Source organism: Branchiostoma floridae, chromosome 4 (assembly GCF_000003815.2).
Source record: "Branchiostoma floridae strain S238N-H82 chromosome 4, Bfl_VNyyK, whole genome shotgun sequence".
In the NCBI taxonomy this organism is placed as follows: Eukaryota; Metazoa; Chordata; class Leptocardii; order Amphioxiformes; family Branchiostomatidae; genus Branchiostoma; species Branchiostoma floridae.
In genome coordinates this window covers 31376529-31400613 of record NC_049982.1, presented here as the reverse complement: position 1 = coordinate 31400613, position 24085 = coordinate 31376529, and the positions used below count along the sequence as shown (strand labels likewise).

Genomic DNA, 24085 nt, shown 5'->3' with positions numbered 1-24085 from the left:
CATTTTTCGTGGGTGGATTCTTGCTTCCCCTACCTTACCAACGTTCTTACCTGTGTGGCTGGGCGATAAAATCTCCCCACCACTCCATGTACCTGTCGTAATGTTACTATTTGTCATCTATTTGCATGTTTTGTTCGTCTTTGAACCCCCCGCCATTTTGTGGTCCTCGATCCCATCGATGTAAGTATTCCTCTCCTCGCTAATGGTTGACAGTACTCTGAGAACGAGACCTATACCCCGGATGCAGGTAGTATATAGGATATCAATGTCCTGAGTTATGGGGAAAATGTAGTCTTTTGATTGGTCGACGTCGTCTGGCTATATGATAATGATATTTAACCCCCAAAAAATATTCTGTACAAGCACCCTGGCATCTTTGACTCCATATTGTGACAGATCAATCTTTACAATCAGATACGATTTGGAGATTACCAGACGTTTTGAGTGACATCCCCTCCCCCCCCCCCCCATGCACAATTCAATTGGAAGGGTCCTCAGGGGACTACAATGTTTATCTTACGTTTAGGATTCATCTGATGGTAAATTTGACCAAACAAACTTGATTCAAGCACATCTATTTATTCTCTAAGGAATACTTACTTCTGGAGTGTAATGGAGTGTAATGCTCCTTTAAAGAAATAAAGAACCATTCACTCAGAGGTAGGAGATTCTTTTGCACTGTTTTTCTTCAGGCAATGACGAAGGCCATTGCCGGGATCCTGGTGTGCCTGCCAATGGGAGCAGGGATGACAACAGCACTAGCTTTGCGGCTGGACAGACAGTCAGGTACACCTGTATGACAGGGTACCAGCTGTTTGGGACTGCCAATATCACCTGCCGGACGAATGGGACATGGAGTGATGCTACACCGACTTGTAAAAGTAATACTCTAATAATATTGAAACTCTTGAAATAGTTGAACTGTAATTTCCGACACAAAAATTGGACTCACCCAAATTTTCAACTGCACAGCATCAGCCTTTGTCAAGGAATGAACAATCCACTGCTTTCGTGACGTCACGTTATGCAGACAGAACACGTGACTCAGTGAGCAACGGATCATAGGTTACAGCATAACGTGACGTCACGAAAGCAGCGGATTGTTCACTCCTTGACAAAGACTGATGCTGTGCAGTCAAAATGTCTGTGTTTAAAATTACGGTTCAACTATTTCAAGAATGACTTCTACCAACACAGATGAATTTTAAATTAATATTGAAACTCCAATGATATGGTAAAGCACGCTGTCTCCATATTGTGACAGATCGATCTCTACAATCGGATGCAATTTGGAGACCACTTCCCGACGTTTTGAGTGATATCCCTCAGTCTTCTGCAGGTCTGGCAGAAACTAATCAAGTCTAGAAGAGTGATGGATGTCAATCATGATCAAAGGGTGCGAAAGTTATCTCCGAATCTTCTCCAATTGTACAGATTGAACTGATTTGAAATATTGTTTTCTTGGGTTTGTAACATTCATGAAAGTAAGTTAGGGTTAGAAAATTTTGGTTCCTGAAGCCAAATATAACAGAGTCTAATTAGGGTTGATGACCTGCCCCGAGGTGTATATGGTGCCATAACACCTACTCATTTGCTATAACCACCAAATAAATCATTCAAATTTCAGTCGGCAAATCCACGGGGGGGGGGGGGGAATGGACTTCATAACAGTTCATAACATTCGTAACAGTTTTCAGTTGCAAGATTTGTCCTTTGGCTCCTAGAGAAAAAGAGACAAGTCGACCATTTCACATTTTGCTCATTCGATGAAAATAAATAACGTGGTGATTTCGAACAAGAATGAACTAAATCATAATGATATTCTTTTGTAACCCCGTAAAAATAAAAAAATAAAGTGACTTGCCCTTATATATGTCATCCCTATTATGTTACAATTTTAAGACTTTATATCCGTGAACAAAATAAAGCGCTTACCAACAAGCTTTCGATCAGTCCTCTGATCCTTCTCAAGTTGAAATGACCCACCAACCTTCCCTTAACCGTGACGGGGGCCGACACCGACTGCCAAGCACCTTTGACCCTTTGCTGACGTCACACTTTCTTCCGGATGTGTCTGACTTAGATGTTGGGTCATTTCAACTTAAGAAGGATCAGAGGACGTCCGATCGAAAGCTTGTTGGTAAGCGCTTCGGAATTCATTTTGTGCACGGACGTAAAGTCTTAAAATTGTAACATAATGTTGACTACCGTCACAGATGAACTTACATTCAAACATTTCATTCCTATCATTGTAAGTACCCGGTACAACCGAATGTGGAAGTGTCCTGACGGCTCCCTCTGGAGGCCCTGTGACGTCACCGAACTATCCCAGTAACTATGACGACGATGAGAACTGCGAGTGGTGGATCATGGTACAAGAAGGAAGCATAATTCGTCTCATGTTCGACAGTTTCAACATTGAGTACAGACATGACTTTCTGACCATCTACGATGGAGCCAGTGATAGTGCAACGCAGTTAAAAAGGTAAAGCATTAGTTGAAGAGGTTCATCAGTCACGCATGTATACAGTTGCTATCAGTTTTCTTCTAACAGTGACTGTTTTAAATTTAGAGTACGTACCTCCAAATTTTCGATGTCTAACCGTTGAGCATATCTTGATCACGGAGAATGGCTTAGTCTCAAGTCTCTTCGTAAGGAGGCGAGGGGAGGGGGCGGATGAGTACGCAAGCCTGGCATAGTCTCGTGTTCTCTCGCGAGATCGAGAATATCCCATTCTCCGTGACCAAGATGTGCTGATAGACATCGAAAATTTGGAGGTACGTACTCTACCTTCAAAACTGTCACTGTTGGAAGAAAATTGATAGTAACCGTAAAGCATTAGATAAATAAATTGAAGTACGGCGACCTCATACCCCCATGAAATGTTTAGAGCGTTTGCGAAATAACTTAACATCTTAATGATTAAGGCATGGTGATGTTAATTCAAAGACGCCCCTTCTGTTCCAAAATTATTCGCACGCTCGCATCAGTGAGGGGGTTCCCATGAGATGTCAGCCATATAATCAAATCAACATGGCCTATTCTGAATACTAGAAGCGGGCCTAACGTATCATGCAGTGTTTCATTAGTCGGTACATGTATATGCAATATTGGCTATTTATTCCTCGCTGTCCAGCTTGACGGGACAACAGACAGTCAGCCCCATCACCAGCACATCTAACATGATGTTCCTCAGGTTTACATCTGATCACAGTGCCACTCGTCAGGGGTTCAAGTTCTCCTACATAAGTAAGGTCTTTGATTACAATTTTCACAGTAATACTCTTATCACAGTAATATGTATTCAACAAACAGGAGCTAATTTACTCATTTGCATAAACTGCGCCATATGTGATTTTCCCAGCATAGCCGACTTCAGTTACATTTTCTCGCTAACAGTAGTCAGGATAAGCTTCACAAAGGAGTCAAGTGACTATCACGCATTTAGGGAGATACAAAAGTTTGCAGACTATCCCATTTTGGGATAGAGAGATTTGGGCACTTTGATATAAGAAGTTGAAAGTAGGTCAACGTAAACTGGTGGCGCCAAAACAACTTGTGTAACCGACATCGGACACAATTTCTCGCTAACAGCAGGGACTCTTAGCTAATGACAGGAGTTGAGTGATTATCAGACATTAAGGAATGTACACAAAACTTTAAGAAACGAGAGACCATTGGAACTCAGAGATTTGGCCAACTTTTATGGACCATTCTGCTATCTAAAAAGGCTACTTTTAGACATGGACAAATTAAGTGTGCTGCAGAATGACCCGCAAATTATAATTGCAACGCGCTGTTTGGAAGCATTAGTATAAATTATCAGCTGATCATCTTGTCAGACCAAATAACAAAATATGTTATTTAATAATGTTGTCCAAAGTATGAAAGTCTTCCTTGCTAAAGTCTTAGCAGAGAAGGCTATGATAGCATTTCCTCATATGTTATGTAAATAAGACCCTGATTTGCATGATTTATGTTTGATAATGTACTTAGCGGTACTTTACTTAGCTTTCATATGCATGAAGATTGAAGTTATCATTTATCACTGTTGTGCAATCATACTTCCTCATTAAATTTGCAAAGTAAGTCCACATCTGCATAGTTTATGTCTATCAATATTTTTCTCTTTTTCAGTTACATATGTCGCATGTTTGATCATCCTACTATGCTAAATATTTTTAAACTTTCTTTATTGATAATGCAAATTAGCTCATTATTTGAATGAATGAATGGTTTATTTCCGCATCGACCGACAAACAATAACATACAGTGGCAGCCTTCATTTCTTCGGCTGAATTGCAGTATGCTTTACACATGTTACATTTAAAATGAAAAGCAATAGAGGTACACAAGTCAAAACATTTTAAAACATAACAATAATCATCTTTAAAATAACTGTGTATACATCCAACTGAGCTTAGTTATACTTCTAGCACTATGAACTGTTTAGCAAGTCGACAAGGTACGGCAGTGTAGTCTTTCTGTACCTAGCCGTTCTACAGTGGAATTGTGTTATCTGGTGTTTAGACCTGAGGTTTCTGCCATGCAGGCTCACACGGTTTGGCGGTAGCCATTTTGAGAAAGACGAGGAGCTCAGCAAAGAGGTACCAAACTTTGTACAGAGTTCGTGCCGTCTGTTGCACAGAGACGGAAGGGACAACTGGTCTAGAGCCATGTCGTAACTAACATAGGTGGAACCTAGAATCATGCGGCAAGCTCTTTTTTTGTACGTTCTCTATGGCCCTAGACTGGGCACTAGTGATTCCAGGGTGCCATACCGGACATGCGTATTCTAAGATTGGTCTTATAAATCCACAGAACACTAATGTCAAGTCACTAGAGTCCAGACCATGTCTCTTCAATACCCGTAACAGGTACAGCCTGCGGCTGCCTTTGCTGACCATCATGTTGACGTGGATGTCCCACTTAAGGTTAGCTTGAAAGATCACCCCTAGTATCTTCGCGAATTCAACGACTTCAAGTGTTGTTGACTTAACAGTCACTACAGGTGGGGGAGGAGGGTTTCGCATGAAGCATATGAGCAGTACTATGCACTTGGAGGGGTTCAGTTGCATGTAGTTGGCTTCTGTCCAATGAACGAGATTATCCACGTCAGTTTGCACCGTGGAGTCATGTGTAACGTGCCTTGCCTCCGACAACGACATGTCATCAACATACTTCCAAGTCTCGGCTGAGTCTTCACTCACCGGTGATGCGTCATTTATGAGCGCGAGAAACACCAGGGGACCCAACTTGGTTCCTTGCGGTACGCCACAAGTAAGCGTTTCCCAGTCGGACACAACTTGTCGGTACTTCACGCGCTGTTGACGATTCGATAGAAAGGCGCATACCCAGGGAATGATGGAACGTCTGACGCCTAGGTCCAGAAGTTTGGAGACTGCGGTCAGGTGGTGCACACGATCAAAAGCGCGTGTGAAGTCAGTCAGGACGAGGGTGTTACAGAAGCCAGGCTTATCTGTTGTACTTGCCAAGTAATGCATTAGGCTGGTTAGATAATGCGTGGTGGATTTGCCCTTGAGCGATCCATACTGACGGGGGTCTATAGCTGGTAGTATGTCGCTTAAACACCAATCCGTGACAAAACCCTCGCAGACCTTGGCGAAGATGGGTGTCAGGGATATCGGGCGGAGCTTTTCAAGACGTGCTGGTTTCTCCTTCGGAACAGGTACGACATCAGCCATCTTCCACACCGAGGGCACATACCCTTCCTGGAGAGACGAGTTGAAGATGTCACTAACGGGCAGACTGAGTTCAAAGGCGAATTCTCGCACCAACCGCGCAGAAATGCCGTCCACCCCAGAAGCCTTGCCCAGCTTTACTCTGTGGAGCCGGTGGTACATGTCCCACACCGTGACTTGAGGGGGAGGACCAGGGGCAGGCAGGAACGATGGTAAATCCTCCAGGGATAACGGCGGGAACAACTGGGACGCAGAAGCCAGGTGTTTGTTGATGGCGTTGGCAACAGTCTGGGTTGAGGCGGGATCCAGGCCAGGAACTTCAATGGCGGAGGTGTCACTGCGTATATTTGCCATTTGTTTGATGTTTTGATACCATTTCTTTGGATCTGCAGACTTAAGATGTTTTATCTTGTCATGGTAGTGCTTCTTCTTAGTCAGGGAGATCTCTCGCACTATCTTGTTCCTGTAGCGTTTCCATAGGCATGTGTTCCCCTTGATGAAAGCCTGCTGTCGTTTGAAAATCAACGACTTTATGATTGGCGTTACCCAAGGTTTGTCCCTACAGTGAAGGCGCACAGTTTTAGTTGGAAGGAACTTTTCAATGGCCCGGTTCAAAGTTTCGTAGAAGGTAGTGCACTTATTCTCAGTGCTGGTTGCCTGAAAGACTTCATCCCAGGTATGTGATGTTATCCAGGAACCAAAGGCCCTGAGATCGGAGTCGCGCATTGGCCGCACCACTTTCTTTCGCTTGTTGTTTGGCAGCTGTCTACGTTCTCCGGATAGTAAAACACAGTTGTTTGTCAGTATCTGGTCTAAGACTGCGTTGCCACGCGTGGGGATATCTACAACCTGTTGCAACGAATGGTTTCGGCAAAGGTGGCTGGAGTCTAGGCGATTCAGGTCACCTAACACTAGGAAACCAATGTCTGGGTGGGAGTTTCTTGTTGCGTCCATCGATTGCGACAGGTGGTCGAGTAACGCGTTCTCATTGGGTGACGCTGGAGGGTTGTACACCGCACAGAGTGCAATAGATGTGACCTCTCGAGGGAGGCAAGGAGGACGGAGGTGTATCCATACACATTCCAGTTCAGCAGGTACGACGACGTTGGCAGGTTTCGCTGTTATAGAGTTCCTTACATAAACAGCTACTCCGCCGCCTCTCTTTCCTTGACGGTCTTTGCGGAACAAACTGTAGCCGTCAATAGCTGTTACTTCCTCTGGCAGTTCCTCAGAAAACCACGTCTCAGTTACGACAGCAATATCAGATTTGCAGGAGGAAAGTACAAGGCTAAACTCGTCAAGTATCTATTTATGTAAAGCATCACCCAAGATATCTAAATACCAAATATTATGACGGTACGTCAATTCCTTCGCTATACATGTCTAAATCTCAAAACGAAAACGCTCGCTGCAATTTGCTAGGTGGTCCAAACTTACACTACTTACTCCCTGACCTATTTACTACTAAATCAGGAACCTAGCTCTTGCAGAAAGTTTGATCTCCAAGCTCCACTGCAGTACCGCAACTTGCCGCTAGGAGGCATTATCGTACTTGACCTTCCTTTTTCCAACCTCTACATATCTACCAAGTATCTTGCAAAACCATTCTCAGCTTCTGGAGTTATGCTCTCCGCAAATAAACGGACACACACTCAGTCCGCTGCAGTACCGACTGAAAATGCCAGGTCAACCGCTTTCGAACTGGACCTTCCTTTTTGCAACCGCTACTCAAATAACAAATATAATGAAAATCCATCCAAAGCTTCTGGAGTTATGCTGATTGACCTATATGAACACCTACAGCCACAGCTGCTTAACCTAAATCAAACCCTTCTCGTCAAAGGCAATAAAGAACCTGTCCCTTTTTTATATATAGGATATTCTTATATTTTGCTTCAGGCAATGCTGAAGGCCATTGCTGGGATCCTGGCGTGCCTTTCAACGGGAACAGGGATAACAACAGTAACTTTACATCAGGACAGACAGTCAGGTACACCTGTATCACAGGGTACCAGCTGTGGGGGACTGCCAACATCACCTGTAGGACAAATGGGACATGGAGCGATGCTACACCGATTTGTAAAAGTAACCATGATCTTGAAACTCCTATAACAGGGGTGCCTAGACATTTCCACGAACCCTATGAGATCCGTACGAACATTATGTGATACGCACGAATCACTATGTGAAAACGCACGAACCTTATGAAAATCCCTCGAATCACTATGCGAAAACGTACGAACCTTATGTGATTCGCACGAATCACTATGTGACGCACACGAACCTTATGCGATTTGCACGAACATTATGCGAAACCGGCCGACCACCGCCGGGTCACGTGACATTGCGTCATTCGCATAAGGTTCGTGCAAATTGCATAAGGTTCGTACATTTCGCATAGTGATTCGTGTGATTTTCATAAGGTTTGTACGATTTCGCATAGTGATTCATGTGATTATATATTTTCATAAGGTTCGTGCGTTTTCTCATAGTGATTCGTGCGTATCTCAAAATATTCTTACGAATCACATGGGGTTCGTGCAAATGCTTAGGCACCACTGAAAAATAATCTGTAGAAGCACCCTGGAACCCTTGACTCTATATTGTAACAGATCAGTCTCTACAATCGGATACGATTTGGAGATCACTTCCAGACGTTTTGATTGACATACATCAGTCTTCCACAGGTCTGGCAGAACTAATCAAGTCTAGAAGAGTGATGGATGTCACTCAAAGCGTGCGAAAGCGATCTCGGAAGGTTATCCAGTTGTACAGATTGAAATGAACTGGTTTGAAGTATTGTTTTCCTTGGTGTGTAACCTTCATAAACGTAATACACAAATCATTGACGTTATTGTTAGAATATTTTGGTTCCTGAAGCGAAGTACAATAGAGGCTAATTAAGTGTTGATGACCTGCCCCAAAGTGTATATGGTGTCATAACACCTGGTGATCTGCTATAACCAATAAATAATTTTGAAGTGGTTAAAGCCGCAAAAAATTAATGCATGGTTCCTTGGAATAAATGTCTAATGCAGCCCTATACCATGTTTTGGGTCATGTGTAGTTCTAATACTAGGGTGCGGGGGTGGGAGAGTGGGAGAATATGCGTTTTGGTCTAAAAAAGGCCAACAAATTCTTAATAAAATCCTAAAAAAAAGAAAGAAAAAAATGTGTGGGTACATTGGCCCATTATCCCTGGGATATATTGCACAATTGATCCAATAGAACAGAAACGAATCGATCCGAAGAATTGACAGGAGAAATAGAAGAAACATTAGAAATAAAAAGAGTCACATTTCAAAGTATACATATGAAGCTCATGTCCATTACTTAACCAGAATGATAATGTTTATTGCAAATTCATGCCCATGGGGCTGATTGCAAGTAAAGAAAGACTAGATACATGAAATGAATAATTATGGTCGATGAAGACAGTTGAAAATGAAATGCCTCATGTATTCTATGATAGATTGATTCAATGATCTTAGTAGGACGAGAATCTTTTGTGACGTTTTTAACAATGAAAATATTGGTGTGATGTTTGGCCACTTTTTCAAATAGTCTTTTTCTTTCGGCATCGACTTGGGCACATTCACAAATAAGATGTGTTTCATTTTCCACTGTATTCTTAACAGCCGTGGGTAGAATCCGTCTGGTCGGAGGTTCCGGTCCGAACGAAGGGCGTGTGGAGGTCCGGCCGGAAGACAGTTTCACCTGGGGCACAGTTTGCGACACCCATTTCGACATGAGGGACGCTGACGTTGTTTGCAGAATGTTGGGCTATCTCAGAGCCAGCGGATTTAATGAACTTGCCGAAGGTTAAATTTTATCTTCTGTTGCCCATCCTCCTACGCAGGGACATCCAACAGCGAAGAAAGCCTGTCTGGATGTACCCTGCTTTCTTAACCGTCAACCTTATTAGTTCCTGACCGCCCTGCTTATAAATATTAATGAGCTTACCATTATATATGCGAGCCCCCTTTTGAAAAATGAAAGGCCTATTCTCTGATTGGCTGACAGTTGGTTTAGAAAGGACGTCCACAGGAACTAGGAGTGACGGTTGAAAGAGCAGGGTACATCCAGAAAGGCGTTTTCGCTGTTGGATGTCACTGCATAGGAGGATGCTGTTGTCCCATGTGTAAAACTTCTAGTCCCCCCTTTCCAATAATAGGTACTCGTAAACATTTATCTTTCGAAAAACAATTTCGCTAAAAAAGTGAAACAGGTACACAACTTGGCGCTTTGGCCGATGATGTGATACTGTAAATGCATTTAAGTTTGCGGGGATTTAATTTCGCGATAGCGGGAAAAAGGACTTTTCGCGGTGGTTATAAATTCGCGGTAGAACGATGCACTGTAGTCTCATATTGCCATGGTGGTTTTAAATTCGCGGTGAAGCGGCCACCGTGAATACCGCAAACATTAAACCACCGCGAAAGTTTCTGTATTTACAGTGATGCGATAAACTATTGATATAATTATTGATGTAACCGATAATGGCATAATGAAAACAAAATGATCAGCACAATCATGTCAAGTATTTTTCATAATAATCCTTCGTTTATTTGATGAAGGAATGTATACACTAAACTGAAACACGTGTGCCTCAAGGCGTTTTGGCATATTCTCGCAAGGTGTCGTTAGTGTGACGTGACTGGTAGAGGGTTCGGTTCTAAATCGAAAAGTTCTTAATTCGATACCCAGCATGCCCCGACGCTGTGCCCTTGGGAAAGGCACTTTACGCGAGTTTCCCTTACGGTGGAGTGACGCCCACCGAGCCTCTTCGGCTAATCTGTCTAATTGTATGCCATAAAACACGCTACGGATTTGGTGCGCCAATGTGCCAACATCTGCACATTGGTCTCCCACCAAGAACCATTAAATCTTTTAAGGCTATGTAATGCCCTTAGTTATTGTAATGGCTGGTCACCTTCAGTCAGTAATGATTAATACTGTTGTGATCTGTCGTGAAAGAAAATCAAGGAAACGGGCCGATCTTCATGGATGACTTACAATGTGCTGGGAACGAGAGTAGCCTGTTCAACTGCTCGTACGCAGGTTGGGGGATCTACAACTGTCGTCATATTCATGATGTCGGCGTTGCATGCGGTATGTTGAGGAAGTATTTTGTTACGTTCATGAAGGTTAGACAGTCAGGTAAATAATATTAAAATTCAATTCGATCTCTACAACTGGATGAAAAAACGGATATTTACTATCGGACGTTTCGAATGACATCCATCACTCTTCTTCAGCGTCACTAGAATGAACTGGCAGAAAAATTCAAGACAAGTACAGCAAACTAGAATGAAAACTGTCTACCGCAACAAGAAAATTGACACTTTTTTCTACCTTTGCTTGTTTTTACAAGCTTCAGCTGCCGTAGCACTTAAAATATTATGTCTCTCTTGGGTATGCAACTCCTTCTTCCTACTACCAACTCCCATTATACATATAACGCTAGTTCACCTTTCATCGCGTGTTAACGTATATCCATTTTTGCATTTTGCGACTTGCAGTGATGCAGTCGCAAAATGCCTTCTGGCCAGTGTAGTCGCCGTTGTGATGTTGAGATGAACGGACCTGTTCAATCCATGCCAAACATTTGTATACCTGTTAAAACAGGCACTTCAACATGTTCGCACTAGCGCAGTGGTAAAGTTTACGCATTCTAAACCAATGCACCCGGTTCGAATCCGGGGAGGTAGATTTTTTTCAACTTTGTTTTCTTTTTTACATCCATTAAGATACTAATTTTTACATCCATTTGGCCACACCAATTTATTTCTTTGGTTAACGGATTCGCCGCTTCGTTTTTTTGCCGAATAGAAATAAAAATTAAAAAAAAAACAACTTAAAAATGCCCCGCAACAGAGCTCACTCAAAAACAGGCAATGTGTAGTGAAATTTGCTGCAATTCACGCAAATTTTAACAGGTGGCGTCTAGATCTGCTGCAGTTCAGGCACATATGTGAATCTCTCCATGCGCCAATATCAGGTTTAGTTACTCTGTTCTATTTATATGACATTCTAATAACTAGAAAAACAAGAGCTTCTGAAAAAAGCTAGTCTTTCGCTTACTTATATTGTGTAGGTAAAATTGTTTGGCATAGTTTGGTCAAGCGTGGGTGCCAAGTCTGCAACGTTGGCAGCTCTGGCACAGTTTGGTCAAGTGCTAGGTTATATAACTGTTTAGTAAGGTAGTGGTTCTCACAGAGTATATTTTACTTGAACTGTATAATAACACAACTGCATGAATGATGTTAACTTTATTCGGATTGTTTCGCTGTTAAGAACGGCTCTGTTACAGTACAACAGGGTTTTATGAAAGTGCACTGTAGTAATCAAATTTATCAGTAGATGTGTCCTGAATTTCTGCAAGAACAAACAAAGTATTGTCACCATAAACAACTGAACATAAAATATTAACATGGCATATACAGTAATGGAAATATTTTTTTTAATGGCAAGATCATGTGAAAGGTAGATATTTTAAACTAAAACAGGTCCGTGGTATGTTTAATGGAACGTTTCGTTTCTTTTAGTAACGCAATTATGCTTTTACTTGACGGAGTCGTGACGTCACGCGTCAGACTCACTCCGTCGAGCTCGGTCAGAATCTTCCCTTTCGAAATTATAAATTAAATGTGGGTAATTCTATTTTCAACGCATCCGAGGGCTACTATTTTGCTGAAAGAAGTTTGTTACACGAAAATAGCCTGAAATTTCTTAGAGTAAGAAATTTCCGAATACGCCCCCCTCCCACACCATGTCAGATGCGGCGCACGCATCTTACACAATTCTAGATTTTGTAGCGGTGATTTTCCATAAAACAAAGTAAATGACATGTCAAACTGTTCTCTACAATGTCTGTTTTATTATAACCAAACAGCGAACATGTTAGTTTATAAATTGTATACAATCTTACGAAGAAATCCTCACCGTTCACATCCGTCTCTGCAAATTCCTGCTTATAAGCCATACAGAAACCAAGCAGCACATTCATGGTAGGCCGATACGTATGTCATAACGTTACATACCGTCGAATCTGCAGGGTAGAATATCTCGCTAGCACGATATGGCATGGACCGCAAACCAAGCAGCACATTCATGGTAGGCCGATACGTATGTCATAACGTTACATACCGTCGAATCTACAGGGTAGAATATCTCGCTAGCACGGTATGGCATGGTCGACCCGGACGGACGGACGGACGGACAGACGGACAGAAATCTAATATCGGTCTGATTGCCTTTCGCCGCGGAAGCGCGGCGAAAGACAAAAAAACGTTCACACACGCAAACATTGGCAAAATGCCAGCTTTTTTAAAAGCACTTGTTTTTGTTTTTAGTGTATTTAGGGACATCATGTCATCGGACGGTGGCGTCAACTTTCAATATTTTGTGAATATTGCAGTTTACATGCAAAATGTTGCACCTTCCGTCGATTTGCTATCCCTAAATATCCTGTTTTGGATATAGGTTACCCTAGAAGAAACCCGGAAAAAGGTGGACTAGCGTTCACGCTAACTCACCTTAATCCATGCGGTAACCTAGATTCGCTGTTTTAAAAACAATGGGTATTTAGGGATTTCAGGTCAACGACAAGAGTCAGGGATTTCAGGTCAACGAAATGTCAACATTTTAAGTATATTTCAATGTGAAATTTCCTTCCATCGACTTAACGATCCCCACATACCCTATTTTTACCTACAACGGATATAGGTTACCCTACGGATAAAGGTGAACTAGCGTTGATACCTAAGATAAATGTTCAGATCCTAGCAGAGTACGTCTTGTCGGAGGTTCCAGTGAAAACGAAGGGCGTGTGGAGGTCCGGCCGGACAACAGTTTCACATGGGGCACGGTGTGTCAGGACCAGTTTGACATGAGGGACGCAGACGTTGTTTGCAGAATGCTGGGCTATCCAAAGGCTTACCAGGTTCGCACTGATGCCAACTTCGGCCAAGGTAAGATAATGTATATATATATATATCTACGGCCGTGTGGCGCTCAGCCAGGCCAATAATTCCACTAAATCGTCTTCCGGGAGGGACGTAAAACGGGGTCCGGTGCTCGAGGAGGCGCCTCAACAACATTAATCAGCCTCATTACTCAACACATTGGATAGCTACTGGCTGCAAATACAATACATTATATGCCTTTGCCAGAATCTCGGAAGGTTGAACGTTATGGAAAAAGTTGAGCCAGGAATTTTTGGGTCTATATGTAACAGCAAATAAATAAAAAAAAGTTGTAAATGGACGTTGATGATATTTGGTAGGTGTGCGGCAGTTGTAGAAAGGTAGGTCAAGTTCGAAAATGGTGTTTCTGGTGTTTTTACTGGTCCCCAAGTAGCTTTGTACCTAAGTGCGTTTGGCTGTAAACAACATAACTCGAGATGTTGTTGATGAATAATAATGATATTTGGTGGATAGGCGTAGTCGCAAAAAAAGGTCAAGTACGAAAATGGTCTACCTGGCGTTTCCTACTGGTCCCCAGGTAGCTTTGTACGTAAGTGAATTTGGCTGTGAACAACATAACTCGAGATGTTATTGATGAAGATTAATGATCTTTGGTGGATGGGTAGGGGTCACAAAAAGGAAGGTCAAGTTCGAAAATGGTGTACCTGGCGTTTTCCTACTGGTGCCCGGGTAGCTTTGTACGTAAGTGAGTTTGGCTGTAAACAACATAACTCGAGATGTTGTTGATGAATATTAATGATATTTGGTAGATAGGCGTAGTCGCAAAAAAAGGTTAAGTACGAAAATGGTCTACCTGGCGTTTTCCTACTGGTCCCCAGGTAGCTTTGTACGTAAGTGAGTTTGTCTGTGAACAACATAGCTCGAGATGTTGCTGATGAAGATTAATGATCTTTGGTGGATAGGTTGGGATCTCAAAAAGGAAGGTCAAGTTTGAAAATGGTGTACCTGGCGTTTTCCTACTGGTACCCAGGGAGCTTTGTAAGTAAGTGCGTTTGGCTATAAACAAGTACAACGTGAACAAGAATTTTCCTAAAGGTGGTGACAGACGATCACCGATGTGTCCGTTCAAATAAAGTAAGGGTTGTGAAAGAAAATGAGTCTCTTTATTCATTCAAAGTACCATCCTCCTACGCCGGGACATCCAACAGCGAAACCGCCTGTCTGGATATACCTTGCTCGTTTGACCACCCTGCTTATAAACATTAATGAGCTTACCCTTATATATGCAAGACCCCATTTAAAAACTATAAGGCCTATTCTCTGATTGGCTGACAGCTGGTTGGGGTGGGGGGGCTTCACAGGAACTAAGAGTGTCAGTTGAAAGAGCAGGGTACATCAAAAGAGGCGGTTTCGCCGTTGGATGTCCCTGCGTAGGAGAATGTATCAACCTGATGAAAATTTTGACGGATGTACCTTATATAAAGTTAAACCATTAACCATATATTATGTTTTGATGATCAATATATGGTGAAGTACTAATTAGTGCTGTTCCAAAATAGGAACAGGTCCTATATATATGGATGACCTACAATGTGCTGGGAACGAGAGCAGCATGTTCGACTGCTCGTACCCAGGATGGACCATTCACAACTGTGTCCATGCCCAAGATGTAGCTGTTGTCTGTTTTACAAGTATGTTTAAATATATATATGTATATAACTATAAATTTTTATAACTATAAAAACAATTATTCAGCTATAACTTAAAGTGGGGAGGAAAGTTCAGAGGTCAACATGAAATAATGGATCATAGTCTGGGTTTAAAAAAAATCAAAGATATTCAAAGTAATAGTTATTGACCAAAAAAAAACTTAATATTTTACTTACTTCATCAGTTAGGAGGGCATTTAGCAATACTCACCAATATAAAAGTATAAAACATGTTGTTAAATCAGTCCTCACTGCTGGAAATAAATATATAATTTATCAGACGTTTCAAACAATATCCACTGTTTTTCATCAGTAAATGAAAATCTGCAATCTATAATAATTTCAATTACTGATGAAAAACAGTGGATGCTGTTCATAACATAACATAACATAACATAAAATAACATAACATAACATAACATAACATAACATAACATAACATAACATAACATAACATAACATAATATTTTTAACTACATGTTTCAATTATATCCTGGATGACACAAACGTATTTTTGTATCATCAAAATGTACATTTCTTTTCTAGATTCCAGTAGAATCCGTCTTGTCGGAGGTTCCGGCCCGCACGAAGGGCGTGTGGAGGTCCGACCGACTGACAGTTTCAGATGGGGGAGAATATGTCACAACCAATTCGACCTGAATGATGCAGACGTTGTATGTAGAATGTTTGGCTACCCAAGTTCCCAACAAGTCCGTGATGCGGATAAATATTTTTCTAATGGTAGGATTCACGTATACAAGTGAGATCATGTTGATTTGAATATATATGGGTGACCTCCGCGTGCGCATCAATTTTTATTTGTTGTCACAAAAGAGAGAAACGTTTTCTAGTCTCCAAGCGGATCCTACAATGGCACAAGACAGTACCAAACTGGCCAAGGAGTGTAGTCAGCCGAAAGGTGTCAGTTGCCTTGTAGCAAAACACACTCCCAAGCCGGCTTTACTCCTCTGACAGCTTTTGATACTATCTTATGCTACCATAGGATCTGCTTCGAGATTAACGCTTTCTAACATATAAAAACCGTACAAAGAAGTAGTAAAATGAGCAAATATATGCAAAAAAAAAACAATATCAGAAAACGAAAAGGGTGATGATGTTTATTGGAAACCAGTCAATATACCATTTGTCAGGTTACTACATCCGTTTTATCGACTAAAACATAGTATTCTTTTTAGATTTCGGAGCAGCGCCAATCTACATGGATGGCCTGCGCTGTGATGGGACGGAGGACAGCCTGTTCAACTGCTCGCACGGAGGGTGGCGGATTCGTGACTGTACCCAACATGTCGGAGTTGTTTGCGGTACAGATACATATTCCGTTTGTTGTCAAATCATGGCATGTCTCTGCGGGCCAGTGAACACCAATGGAAATCTGTATTGGCGATAATGTAAAAATAGGTTCATGGTGTCGTAATCTCATCCGTCAACATGAGAACTCACCCCACACAGCAGCCCGCTATCTTAAGTGTCCAAAAGTCTGATCTTTAAAAATTCCAACCAGCGAGAGTTACCGCAGCCCTACATATGCCGCCATCTTGGATTCTCATGACGTCAAATTAGGGGTCAGCATAGGCCTAAAAATTAACCCAAACCTTATTTTTTTGCTTAATCTGAACGTCTGCACCCTACACTGTCTCACCAATAAGAAATGTTTCTTTTATTTTCCTGCTACAAGTCGAAAACAGGCTAAAATACTGTGGACTCAAATTGGGCCTTCTGCGGCTGCGTCAATTAGGGTCATTGCCCTGTGGCTAAGAGGTTAAGCAACTCCCCTGTTCGGTCATCTGGATCCAATTCCATTGATCTGTGGGTCTGAGTGCGATCCCAGGGTCGGCTCGGCTCGAACATAGGGGTTACATTTGTCTTTCAGGAGGGATGTTAAATGAGGGTCCTGTGTTCGAGGAGGTGCCTCGAGCATGTAAAACATGTACAGCCTCATTACTTAGATTGAGTACCTATTTGCTGCAATAATACACCAGAAAAATTGTATCCTGGACATTCTTTTATGATACTTGCTTATTGAAAGACAAGCTTTACAATACTAGAGTTTTTGCTATCTGTCTGAGAAAACTCAGGGCCATGTATAAAACCAAAAAGCCGAATGAACACATGGTATGTCCAGCATCACAAGCAATAATCTATTTGCTTTACCTTTAAATTGATTGGTGATGCTGATCATTGTTCATGTACGCGTTAAAATTCACCTGTTTAGTCTAACTAGCTTATCAGGTAATGCCATGTGGATTTGATAAATATTCTGTGACATTATGTTGCAATCTACGGCATATATTTCCTTATTTTATAGCTGCTTTGAGGCGCTTGCAGTATGCCTAAAAACTTTTTGGGGGGGGTAACGGCCGAAAATTGATGCGCTCTCATCCTTAATATAATCAAATTAACATGGCGTAACAAAAATACAATTTACATGTTTAGATACCATCAGAATACGCCTTACTGGAGGTTCCGGGCCAGACGAAGGACGTGTGGAGGTCAGGCAAGACGGCGGTTTGACCTGGGGGACGGTTTGTCAGGACTATTTTGACATGAGGGATGCAGACGTTGTTTGTAGAATGCTGGGCTTCCCAAGTGCTCAGGCAGTTCGTAATGATGCCTTTTTCGGCCAAGGTAAGATTTACTGGTACCCTTATGTTTTTTTCTGTTATTTTCTTACTTTTTTTGATATGACGTATAAAATGTGTTCTTTACAAAAAGCTGCCAGTTCATGGGAAATACGGTGGAAACAAGCTATTTGCAATGCGCTTTTGGCGCAAAAATCGGCTAGTTGCCAAGAATTCTATCTGAAATCCAAAACCGTTTCCCATTAGCGCTATTGTATACAGCACCCCATACTTGCAAAGCCCAAGTCGGCTAAAAGGGAAAAAGTTCAAAATGCAACACATGTTGCATCCAAAATACGCCAAACAAATCGTCAGAATCAGTAGGAATTAACCAACAAGAGCTTGTATAAAGACATCATACTGCCGGCCAAAAAGAACGAAACTGTCTTTTTTGTGTCCCAAATTAGCGCAGTTGCTTTGATTCTACGTCGCTAGTGCGCTGTACTGTGCAAATATTGTGAAACGGATGCGATAGAACATAAATTGTACTTGTAACTGCCCTCATTATGAGGATGAAAGAAACAAGCTTTCTGAAACAAGTCAAACAATATTACCGAGCTTTCGCCAGCTAGAAGTCTTCCAAAAACAGATTTCTACCAGAATCAGAGAAAAGAAGAAAATATGAAACTTGTCATTAGCCACAACCTCAATGGAAGAAGTGCAAACCCTCAGTAATGTATGCATGTTTCTCTATTTTTGTGTGGGGTGAGCTCTCCATATCTAATTACATATGCATGCACCATTCAAGCTATTACTATACCCATGTATGTCATACATCTGTCTAGCAATACACCAAAAAACGTCTAGTAATGTTTGCCCAAATAGGTCTGATAATCTTTGTCTCAAAACATTAAGTGCTATATGCTACCATTGCCTGTCATTTACGGTTATTGGTAAATGCAACTTTGCATTTTCACGCATTGCTAATTACTATGTGAATTCCATCTGCATCTCTTCTAATGCTTTTGTATTTACTTTTCTTCATCATCATACGTCTAAAAGGACAAGGAGAGATCTTTATGGATGACGTAAGATGTGATGGGAACGAGAGTAGCCTGTTTAAGTGCTCGTACCCAGGGTTGGGGATCCACGACTGTGATCATACCCAAGATGTAGGTGTGGTTTGTACAAGTAGTACAGGTAGGTGGTCGTCTATTAACTATTAAACACTCTATTTGTATGTACTTAATTTGAAGTTACTTCTGTTTATAGATTTACCATTTATTTACAATGTTGTTCCTATCCTTAATATGTAATCGACACTAACTCATATTGCTGTTTAAGTTTATTACCTTGGCCAAGAAGAGTATATTTCCGGTTATGATGGATCTGTATGTAGGTCAACAGCATATAACTCGAGAAATTGTGGATGGAACTTTGTGATTTTGGTAGGTGTGTATAGCTGTTGTAGAAAGGTAGGTCAAGTTAGAAAATGGTTTACCTGACGTTTTCCCACAGTAACGGTACGGTAGTGAGCTTTGTATTTTTGTGCGCTTGGTTTTGGACAGCATAACTCGAGAAGCTGCTGTGGAATTTCCACGATATTTAGCAGGTGTGTAGCGGTTATGGAGAGGAAGGTCAAGTGCAAAAACGGTTTAGCTGACTTTTATATAGTAGTATGTTGCTGTAGCTGGCTTTGTAAGTACGTTTACTGGTTGTGAACAAGATAACTCAAGATGCTGTTGATGAATCTCAGTGAATAGGCTAGCGTTCGAGAAAAGGAAGGTTAAGTGCAAAATGTTTGAACGGGCTTTTTCTTACTGTGCTGTAGGGGGCTTTGTAATTCCATTAAATACATGACTTAAATACATGTAACATATGTTGTTTGCGGCAGTTGGACTATTAGTAATTACCAATAATGCAAATAAGTCCCTAACTTTCATAATTAATGTGAAAGTGTCCTTAAATTCATCTATGTACATGTAGTACATTATTGGCTTGTCAACAGTTTAAGGTCTACATAACCATTAATTATGCAAATGTGAAAGTTATTTGCATAATCAGAATATCTCTTGGAGGTATGAGGTCTCCGAACTCTTGTTGTTTGTTGTCATGATTAGGTATTCACAACACCAAATGTACAAGTTTTAATACAAGCGTCAGATTGTCTACAGCCAAACACATTTACAAAAAAACACTGTATATATAGATTTCCTCATTGGGTATGTAAAATAAATCCAAATTTGCATAATTTACATTACATTATGTAAATCACTACGAAAGATAACTGCAGATAACTGGTAAGTTATTTGCATGAAATCTGCAAAAGCTCTAAATATCTTATAAAGTTATGAGGTCACCGAACTCTAGCGTCTGTAGTTGCGATTAAATACATGCATAAAATTCTTTAAAAATCACTTCCTTGAATTTGAAACGTCACATGAAAAGTGTTAAAAACATCCTTTTATCATATCAATTAGGGGAATATTTCCTGCTGGTTGCTCTCGCATATTCAGCGAGTATTCTCGAATACGACGGGTCAGAGGTCACGGTCACGGCTTCAAAACTGCCCCGGGTCTTCTCCCTGGACTACGACCCTGTAACTGAACTTGTGTACTTCATTTCTTACGGGGGCATCAGAAGGATTGGACGTGATGGAAAAATGATGGAGACTATTGTAGCAACCAGACATGCCTGTGGGTGCCTTTCCGCTCTCCCTTTGTTAATGTTCATCAGTGTAACGCTTGTTCACCTTTATCCGCGGGGTAACCTATATCTGTTGTTATATCAAACTACAATATGTGATTATCGCGCTTTGTACAGCGCTGCCATGTATTCGGTGATTAGTTGCAATTAATTATCCATAATTAATATTTTTAGATATTGGAGTAACCAATAGCCTTTGTCATATCGAGGAGATTTCATAAACTGCAATGTATTCAAAAGCTTGCAGTTTGAAACCATCATCCATTGACCTAAAACATCCCTTTAAAGCCTGTCCCGAATACGCATATAGCTGAACTAGCGTTACAGTGTATCTTATATTTCAAATATATGCACCAATACCCAAAATAAATAAATATTCAGTGACATATTTAAGATGCACCTATTGTATTGTAAAATTACTGGGAAACCTCAATGTTACAAATACGCAGAAATCATTGAAACGTCACGTTATGTCTGAAAGTATAATCTGAACGTTATGTTAAGACGGTGTCCTTCCTTGAATTTTTCCCTTGTAGCAACTCATGTATACGTACGATAGTATTTTTTCGAACAAAGTCTTCTTCGTTTCACGACCTTCTTTTGATTCTCCAATAGACATTTCGGCGAACATCTGTCGACTTCATCCGTACAGCAAATATTAAAAATATTATTATCAGTGCAATGTCAACTACTGTGCAAATATGAACAACTCTGTCTAGTTCATAATGCACCGATAATATTTGTTTCATTCTGTACTGATGAAGACGACAGTTGTGAAACGAAGAAGACTTTGTTCGATTGATCTACCAACCTGATGAAACTATTTACAGATCTAGATAGTATATTTATTTTTCTCCATAATTCAGCTTATGGCTTGAGGTTGGACCACGCTGGGGGAACGTGTATTGGCTCAGCCATAGTCATAGAGGCACAATCCGCGTATGCCGGAATCATGGATCCTTCATCAAGACACTTCTGACTGTCGAATATCCTAGCGGGATTGCTCTGGACCCCAGGAATGGGTAATTTCGTCGTAATCAAATAGACCTGTAAATGATCACAGTCAGTCTCCTACGCAGAGACATCCACGGCGCAAGCAAACCGCCTGTTGTCTGTACTCTGCTATCTCATCCGTCTCCATCAGTTCCTGTGGGCGTCGTTACAAACCACCTGTCTGCGAATCAGAAAATTGGGCTTTCAGATTTAAAAAGGGGTCTCGCATATATATGGGTAAGCTCATTAATATCTATAAGTAGGGCGGTCAGGAACTGATGGTGACGGTTGAGAGGCGGTTTGCTTGCGCCGTTGAATGTCTCTGCGTAGGAGAATGGATCACAGTTAGTGTCTAAAACATGTATACGAAGGGAAGTCATAAATTCGAGCCATTGGTTTCATACCAAACTCATTTTGCAATCAAAAGCAAGATTCTTTTTGTCAGTCACGGGTTCAGCATTTTCCATAAAAGATTTGTAACTGAGGACTGCAAACCTGAAATTGTTATCGGAGAAATCCATGTTATCAATCATGAAAATAAAACGGACTTGTCGTCCTTACTTAATTTTTAATTTTCACTTTTTGCATAAGAATTTTTTCTGTTCCCTCATGTTTATTACTGGTGTAGGGGTGACAAAACCGTTTTTTTCTTATTGGACCGGTCCGGAAAAGCCGGACCTAAAAAAAATCGGTAGACCGGATTTCTATAGACATTTCTATCAAGTTTTACAGTCAACACTCGTACAGAAGCAGTTAGACTTTAAACCGCCAGAGGGAGTCGAGTACTCCACAAAACAGATTTCTTTGTAGCGAAATGGACCATTGTTTTGAGTATCACCCCTTCTAAAGTTATCACATACTGAGTCATGTCCCGGTTCAGGTCCGTACCTGGACCTGATCATCTGGACCTGAACCGGACCTGGACCTGAACTTTCTGTACCGGTACCCACTCCTATACTGGTGTATTTTCATAGACTGATGTACTGGACGAGCCGTGGCAGTAACGCCCGAGTTGACAGTGCTGCGATGGACGGTAGCAACCAGACTACCCTAATCAGGAACCTGAATGCCCCCGGGGCCATTACAATAGATTATAAAGGTGAGAAAACAGACAATAGTGAAATGTTCACTTTGATAACAACATAAACTTTACACAGCATTACTATTTTGATGCTAGTTCAGCTATGATGCAACAGTCGCATGCAAAATTGTTCCCCCCTTAAGGTTTCAGGGTTAGCTAAATTGGCATTGTTACTTTCCATTGTATTGCCATTAATGAATTAAGACTGAAGGGAACTGTAGCGAATATTGATAGATGGGCATGAAAGAATTCTAAGTCTAATTTTTTTGGCCATATGGATGACGTTTTAAACGAAGATTTTGTTGCCCCTAATAATTTTTCCATGAGAAAGAACAGCACTTTGGTACATACCACTGCAACGAAATTATGTTTTTCATGCATGTGCATAATGATAAAGACTACAAACTCTTGTTTGCGCCAATTGATATCTGTTAACGATCTGTAATTATTAGAAAATTATTTTATTATTAGATAAAAACAATTATTTTTAAAAACTTAATTTCATAGTCAACGTACACAAAAATAATAGGTTGCAAAATCATGCAACCCACACTCTGGTGTTTTTTTAGCACACAATATTTTTTTCTTACCAAGCCTTGTGTAAATACATGATATAATAATAGTCTGCAGTTGTAATGTACCTCATTTTGCCAACATAACCACAATGTGAATAATTTTGCATGTAGCTGTACCTGTGTGTGTCTTTGAAAAATGTTAGCCTCCATAGCAGGTTGTTTTTTTGTCTTTTGTGGCTTATAATACACTTTTCTGGTCATTCCTTTTTGTATTGGGTCGCTTGCATTGCCGGCCCGTACAGGCGACCGTAGAAAAAAGGCCAACAAAAGTGTATTACGAGCAAAAACAATTGGAAAATAGGCCAAGAGAGCCTGCTGTGTAGTCTAGAAAAATGTATTGTATTCACCTCTTTCAGAGGACCGACTGTACTTCTGCGATGGTAGCAGAATCTACAGCTCAGACCTGCTGGGCAATAACATGCTTGTCTTCTATGAAGAGACTAAAGAGCCTAAAGTCGGAATTGCGGTGGACGATAACTACGTTTACTGGGGGTCAACGCTGAAACAACGTGGAATCAGAAGGTAAGAAAATCTTCTTCACACGCATGTGCAGCCATCTTTATGTTAAACATAACATCGTAATGGTAGTCAAAATCCGACGCAAACTAGCCGAATTCGGCACAAAATCGACTTTGTGCCGAATTCGGCTAGTTCGTGCTAGTTATTATTGAAAATCGATGACACCTCAAGATTTGAAAATGACGCGGTCGTTATGGGCAGGAATTTGGCCCCAATTTTTGGCGGTCGTGTTGGCCAGGTGGTCGTTGTGAAGTGGTCTCTTAATGCTTACGTCAATGGAGAAAATTTTCGG

At 41.1% G+C, this 24085-nt stretch overlaps 2 protein-coding genes across 2 annotated transcripts in view; both read left to right on the top strand.

The window, feature by feature from the left end:
• The first annotated feature begins 9074 nt into the window (after window positions 1-9074).
• On the top strand, window positions 9075-21604 carry LOC118413783 (scavenger receptor cysteine-rich domain superfamily protein-like). Its single transcript, XM_035817314.1, has 6 exons — window positions 9075-9090; window positions 9342-9524; window positions 10681-10764; window positions 13485-13676; window positions 17795-17986; window positions 21492-21604. The coding sequence occupies exons 1-6, from the start codon at window positions 9075-9077 to the stop codon at window positions 21602-21604; spliced, it is 780 nt and encodes a 259-aa protein (XP_035673207.1).
• LOC118413782 overlaps window positions 20409-24085 on the top strand; it is a 23054-nt gene continuing 19377 nt past the window's right edge. The window contains exons 1-4 of the mRNA XM_035817313.1: window positions 20409-20615; window positions 21492-21647; window positions 22593-22717; window positions 23631-23796. Coding sequence (XP_035673206.1) covers window positions 22597-22717; window positions 23631-23796 — 287 coding nt within the window. The 5' untranslated portion in view covers window positions 20409-20615; window positions 21492-21647; window positions 22593-22596. The remainder of the gene's footprint in view (window positions 20616-21491; window positions 21648-22592; window positions 22718-23630; window positions 23797-24085) is intronic.